The sequence below is a fragment of the Dermochelys coriacea genome, chromosome 7 (genome assembly GCF_009764565.3).
Source record: "Dermochelys coriacea isolate rDerCor1 chromosome 7, rDerCor1.pri.v4, whole genome shotgun sequence".
Classification (NCBI taxonomy): domain Eukaryota; kingdom Metazoa; phylum Chordata; order Testudines; family Dermochelyidae; genus Dermochelys; species Dermochelys coriacea.
The window spans coordinates 114882734-114889787 of record NC_050074.1 but is presented as its reverse complement, the minus strand read 5'-3'; the positions used below and the strand labels follow the sequence as shown (position 1 = coordinate 114889787).

Here is a 7054-nt window from a genome sequence, read left to right as displayed (position 1 = left end):
TAATGACACATCCACTCCCAGTCTTTATTCAAGCCTAAGTTAATTGTGTCCAGTGTGCAAATTAATTCCAATTCAGCAGTCTCTCGTTGGAGTCTGTTTTTGAAGATTTTTTCTTGAAGAATTGCCACTTTTAGGTCTGTAATCGAGTGACCAAAGAGATTGAAGCGTTCTCTGTCTGGTTTTTGAATGTTATAATTCTTGACGTCTGATTTGTGTCCATTCATTCTTTTACATAGAGACTGTCCAGTCTGACCAATGTACATGGCAGAGGGGCATTGCTGGCACATGATGGCATATATCACATTGGTAGATGCGCAGGTGAACGAGCCTCTGATAGTGTGGCTGATGTGATTAGGCCCTATGATGGTGTCCCCTGAATAGGTATGTGGACAGAGTTGGCAACGGGCTTTGTTGCAAAGATAGGTTCCTGGGTTAGTGTTTTTGTTGTGTGGTGTGTGGTTGCTGGTGAGTATTTGCTTCAGGTTGGGGGGCTGTCTGTAAGCAAGGACTGGCCTGTCTCCCAAGATCTGGGAGAGTGATGGGTCGTCCTCCAGGTTCGTTTGCAGATCCTTGATGATGCATTGGAGAGGTTTTAGTTGGGGGCTGAAGGTGATGGCTAGTGGCGTTCTGTTATTTTCTTTGTTGGGCCTGGCCTGTAGTAGGTAACTTTTGGCTCTGTCAATCTGTTTCTTCACTTCAGCAGATGAATTTTGTAGTTGTAAGAACGCTTGATAGAGATCTTGTAGGTGTTTGTCTGTGCCTGAGGAGTTGGAGCAAATGCGGTTATATCATAGAGCTTGGCTGTAGACAATGGATCATGTGATGTGGTCTGGATGAAAGCTGGAGGCATGTAGGTAGGCATAGCTGTCAGTAGGTTTCCGTATAGGGTGGTGTTTATGTGACCATCGCTTATTAGCACCGTAGTGTCCAGGAAGTGGATCTCTTGTGTGAACTGGTCCAGGCTGAGGTTGATGGTGGGATGGAAATTGTTGAAATCATGGTGGAATTCCTCAAGGGCTTCTTTTCCATGGGTCCAGATGATGAAGATGTCATCAATGTAGCGCAAGTAGAGTAGGGGCATTAGGGGACGAGAGCTGAGGAAGCGTTGTTCTAAGTCAGCCATAAAAATGTTGGTATACTGTGGGGCCATGCGGGTACCCATCGCAGTGCCGCTGATTTGAAGGTATACATTGTCCCCAAATGTGAAATAGTTATGGGTGAGGACAAAGTCACAAAGTTGGCAAGACATTATGGGGATACTGTTCCTGACAGCTTGTAGCCCATCTTTGTGTGGAATGTTGGTGTAGAGGCTTCTACATCCATAGTGGCCAGGATGGTGTTTTTAGGAAGATCACCGATGGATTGTTATTTCCTCAGGAAGTCTGTGGTGTCTCGAAGATAGCTGGGAGTGCTGGTAACGTAGGGCCTGAGGAGGAGTCTACATAGTCAGACAATCCTGCTGTCAGGGTGCCAATGCCTGAGATGACGGGGCGTCCAGGATTTCCAGGTTTATGGATCTTGGGTAGCAGATAGAATACCCCAGGTCGGGGTTCTAGGGGGGTGTGTGTGCGGATTTGTTCTTGTGCTTTTTCAGGGAGTTTCTTGAGCAAATGCTGTAGTTTCTTTTGGTAACTCTCAGTGGGATCAGAGGGTAATGGCTTGTGGAAAGCGGTGCTGGAGAGCTGCCTAGCAGCCTCTTGTTCATATTCCGACCTATTCACGATGACGACAGCACCGCCTTTGTCAGCCTTTTCGATTATGACGCCAGAGTTGTTTCTGAGGCTGTGGATGGCATCGTGTTCTGCACGGCTGAGGTTATGGGGTAAGCGATGCTGCTTTTTCACCCTTTCAGCCCGGGCACGTCGAGGGACGCACTCTGTGTAGAAGTCCAGGCTGTTGTTTGAGACCATTGCGTCACCTGCCCCCCCCCCGAGAACAGCCGAGCTGCACCCTCTTTGGGAACCCCCCCCCCCCTTCAGCTAGTTGTAGGCTGCTGTGAAATCCCCCCCCCCCCACTCGTCTCTTCTGCAGACTAACCAATCCCAGTTCCCTCAGCCTCTCCTGCTAGGTCACGTCCCCCAGGCCCCTGATCCTGAGGCTCTAACCCGCCCGGCCCTACAGCGAAAAGCGGGCGGCACTTTCCCTCCAGCCCGGTTTCACATACAGCAACAAAAGCAGCCCAAGGGGCCGCTGCATTCGGCTACGGAATTACGCTCCCGCCCGCGGTTCGAGTCCGAAGCGCGGGAGGGGGCGCCCGCGAATCAACCGCGCGGCCCCGCTGCCCGCCTCCCGTGACTGCGCCGGTGAAACGCCCCGGCCCGCAGCCGCTCCCGCTCGCCCATTCCCGCGCCGCCCCTCGCGGGGCCGGGACCCAGCGCGCCCCAAGCCCGGCGGGACGGGAGCGAGCCGCGCGCCGCTGCGAGCCCAGCCCGCGAGGCGGGGGAGGGGCGAGTCCGGCCGCTGCCCCCACGCCATTGGCTGCGCGGCCCGTGACGCGCAGGGGGGCGGGGCGCGGGGCGCCGGATCCCGCCGCGGGGCGCTGGGACCCACGCTGCAGCCCCGGAGCGGCGGCGGGCGGCGGCCGGGAGATCGCTCCGGCGGCTGCTGCGAGGGAGGTTCGCCCCGCCTCGCCTCGCCTCGCCTCGCCTTCATGCCTCCAGCCCGGCTCCGCAGCCGGCTGCCCTGAGCCGCCCCAGCCATGGGAGAGGGCTGGCTCGCCCCAGATTGCAACCCCCCCAACCGGTCCAGCTCCCCGCCGCCCGTGCCCCCCAGCGGCGCCTCCACCCTGCCCTACCCGCCGGGCAGCCGGCAGCTGCCCCTGGAGCTGCCCTCCCACCAGTGGGCGGTGGGCATGGGCATGCTGATGGCCGTGATGGTGCTGCTGATCGTGGTGGGCAACGCGCTGGTGATCGCGGCCATCGGGCGCACGCAGCGGCTGCAGACCCTCACCAACCTCTTCATCACCTCGCTGGCCTGCGCCGACCTGGTGATGGGCTCGCTGGTGGTGCCCTTCGGGGCCACGCTGGTGGTGCGGGGCCGCTGGCTCTGGGGCTCCTTCCTGTGCGAGTGCTGGACCTCGCTGGACGTGCTGTGCGTGACGGCCAGCATCGAGACCCTGTGCGTCATCGCCATCGACCGCTACCTGGCCATCACCTCGCCTTTCCGCTACCAGAGCCTCATGACCAAGGGCCGGGCCAAGGGCATCATCTGCACCGTCTGGGCCATCTCCGCCCTGGTCTCCTTCCTGCCCATCATGATGCATTGGTGGCGGGATGGAGATCCCCAGGCTCTGGATTGCTACCAGGACCCCGGCTGCTGCGACTTCGTCACCAACAGGGCCTATGCCATCGCCTCCTCCATTATCTCCTTCTACATCCCCCTGCTCATCATGATCTTTGTGTACATCAGAGTCTACCGGGAGGCCAAAGAGCAGATGAGAAAGATAGACAGGTGCGAGGGCAGGTTCTACTGCAGCCACCCCCAGCCGCCTGCTCAGGCTCAATCCCACCATCAGCCAATCCTGGGCAATGGCAGAACCAGCAGGAGAAGGACCTCCAGGATCCTGGCCTTGAAGGAGCAAAAAGCTCTCAAGACCTTGGGCATCATCATGGGTGTCTTCACGCTCTGCTGGCTCCCCTTCTTCCTGGTCAACGTGGTCAAGGTCTTCAACAGGGACCTGGTGCCAGACCAGCTCTTCGTCTTCTTCAACTGGCTGGGCTATGCCAACTCGGCTTTCAACCCCATCATCTATTGCCGCAGCCCTGACTTCCGCAAGGCCTTCAAGAGGCTGCTCTGCTGCCCCAGGAAAGCTGACAGGAGGTTGCACGCTAGTGCTGGGGAGCTCTCCCAGTATCCAGGGAGCTTCATCAATACTTTGGGCACCCCCGAGCGCAGCCTCGGAGGGACGTGGTCCGATTGCAATGGGGGCACACAGGGAGGCAGTGACTCCAGCCTGGAGGAGAGGAATAGCAAAATTTCCTATTTGGAATCCAAGGTATAAGGATAGGGTGTGTGTCGGGTTTGGGGGCAGAGGGTTGTGTGAACTGGACACTGAGCGTAAAGAAAGACAGGAAGGGAAATGAACAGAAGGAAAAAGGAGGAAAAACCCACCAGGAGTCTGGTTAATAAACACCAGACCAAACTGATCTCTTGCTGTGGAGAGAATCTGTGTTTACTTAAAATTAAAAGCAGGTGAACTTGTATGCAGCATACCTCATCTGAAGCTAAAGGAAACGGGAGGCCACTGACCACTGAACAAAGGAAATTAACAAACTGTCTCAAACGCATTTGGATTATTTGCAAAAAGAAAAGGAGTACTTGTGGCACCTTAGAGACTAACAAATTTATTAGAGCATAAGCTTTCGTGAGCTACAGCTCACTTCATCGGATGCATTCGATGAAGTGAGCTGTAGCTCACGAAAGCTTATGCTCTAATAAATTTGTTAGTCTCTAAGGTGCCACAAGTACTCCTTTTCTTTTTGCAAATACAGACTAACACGGCTGCTACTCTGAAATTTGGATTATTATTATCTTTGTGTGGGGAGTTCCATGTTGGCAGTTAGGGAAAATAATTTGAAAAGGAAATAAGAAAATAGGTTACATTTTTCTGAGGGCTACAGTTGCAGAGGGGCCTGATCCTGAAACACTGAAGTATTGGAAATTTGCCGTTGCCGTCAGCGTTGGCAGGGTCAAGCTGTTATTAACCTTGCTTCAAAGGTTAGGACTATCAGCTATCCCTGTCCTTATTTCTGGGAGCTGCAGCAGTAGTCCCACATGGAGGAAAAGAGCCTGATTTTAATAAGTGCTGACTGCCGAAAAATCTCACTGAAGTCCGTGGGAATTGCAGGTGTTCAGCACTTTTGCATATGGCTAAAAGTCACTGTTGAAAGTGTATTTGTGTTCTGGTGAGTTTTATTTTAAGCTCTTGGTAGCTGGGCTCCCCCGTTATCTAAAGCAGATAAGAATAAAAAATACATAGTGTTGAACATTGATATACTTGTATTTTGAACAAACCTCTTCTGCTTTTTTCTTCGGCACCAGCAAACTGGTGACTTTTTGTCCTTATCTTCCCTTGCCAGACAATAGCAATCAGGCTGAGAAACTTCTACCTCAAACTGTGCATATTGTACAGGGGAAATGAAAAAGACATGTTTATATTAAACAGCTTATTTATGTATCACTATTAGTATTTTTAAAAAAAAAACCCACTCCAGTCATTGAGCCTTCTGCAGTTTGTTCATTGTAATTACAGATGAACAGGAAAAATGAATTCCTTGTATCAAAAAAATTACTGCACATTTTTAAAAAAGGCAACATAGCCATTTTTTGCACAGTGTCAAGAATTGTAAAGTGAATTAAAGATGTTACTTGCACAAAAAGTCGAATTACAAATAAAACGGGGGTTAAATAACGTCAAACCCCAGATCTATTTCAGTTCTTGTCTGCTATGTTACGATTTTACTGAGAGTTACTTTTTTAATATTATTTTATCAAGGTACTGTACATGTATCTATATTATAAATTAAAGTATCTTAAGGATCTTTTTATTTTTATTTTTTATGTCCAAGTGCCCACGTGAATCTGCTGTTGTTTTAGCACTTGTGTGTCATTTCCATTTTCCCTCTGTGTGTGTGTGTGTGTGTGTGTGTGTGTGTGTGTGTGTGTGTGTGTTATAATGTATTTATACTCTGGTGCAATTTACTACTGTGTAAGTAATCGGTCAATGTGCAATAAATGTCATTGCATCATAAGCAAGTTATGTTCAGTGTTTCTCTATAGGGTCAGAAGCGATACCCAGCTAGAATGGAAAGAACAGAGTTTGTTTTGCTCGGAAATGTGGATCAGGTTAATGATGCAGTCCTGTCTAATGGCTTTTCCTGACCCAATATTGTAAAAAAAAAAAAAAAAAAAAAAAAGAAGTCTTTCTAGACCAAATAAGGTTGTGTTCCTGTTACAGTGAGAGCTGCGTACTTCTTAAACTTCTTAAACTAATAGCCAAAACAAGGTGTTTCCAGCCTAATTTTGAAAACATTAGTTTTCTTTAATGATGCCTACTTAGTTATACCAATCTTTATTGTTAAGTGTACTGGACTGGGAGTCAGGATACCTACTATTCAAAAGTACAAAACTATTTCATTCTATTTGGTTTGAAAGCTGAAAATTCTCTGTCTAATAGAAACTTATGCATTGTACTCCATCATGAAGTCAATGATACTCTTAGAATAATTTCATTTCACACAGATGGGGCCTGATCCTGTGTCACTAACTCTCAAGGACTTTTGCCATTGACTTCAGAGAGAGCAGGGTCAAGTCCCTGTTCTATATGGGCCAGAACTTACTCCCACTGAAGTCTATGGAGGTCTCCACTGAGTTCAAGATATAACTGGAGATATAATTTGCAGGGTGTAATGATCTGAAACAATTCCAGACTTTTGTTCTGCTGCATTGTAAAAAAGACTTTCAAGCAAAATTCACAATGAGTTTGACCCTTCACACACTGGAATCAACGGGAGTATTGCCCTTGTCTTTAATGGTTGCAGAATCAGGCCCCCTAAGTGGTTTCAACTCAGTGAATCAGATCTAAAGACTATTGAAGTTAGTGGGGATCTTTTCTGTTGACTTCCATAGGCTTTGGATCAGGTCCTATATCACACAAGTTAGGTGACTGGTTTAAAAAAAAAGACTTTTTGTAGCTTAAACAATTATATATTGTGAATAAAGCAAAGCATATGTGGCCCTTATTTTGTGATGGTATGTTACTCTTAGTAGTGGATTCATTTGGGACCAGGTTCTGCTACCCTTACTCACATTGAATGGTGTCCTAGTCACACTGGTATCGCTGTGAACTTCAGCAGAACTCTGCATATGAGCACAGCTGTGCTGAGAGGGGGAAGGTGGCAGATTCAGATCTGTCATGTGTGTCTTGAACATAGAACTCCATCATAATGCAGCATTTTTTACATTGTTTCACAATGGTGCATTTCATTCAGGTAGCTGAATAAATACTTAATTACTAGAAATTGCTGTGGCAAATAGAGCAACAAAAAGACAGACT

At 49.1% G+C, this 7054-nt stretch overlaps 1 protein-coding gene across 1 annotated transcript; it reads left to right on the top strand.

The window, feature by feature from the left end:
- Window positions 1-2536: 2536 nt before the first annotated feature.
- ADRB1 (adrenoceptor beta 1) lies at window positions 2537-5747 on the top strand. The gene has a single exon (XM_038409815.2). The coding sequence runs from the start codon at window positions 2699-2701 to the stop codon at window positions 3998-4000; it is 1302 nt and encodes a 433-aa protein (XP_038265743.2). The 5' UTR covers window positions 2537-2698; the 3' UTR covers window positions 4001-5747.
- Window positions 5748-7054: the final 1307 nt, after the last annotated feature.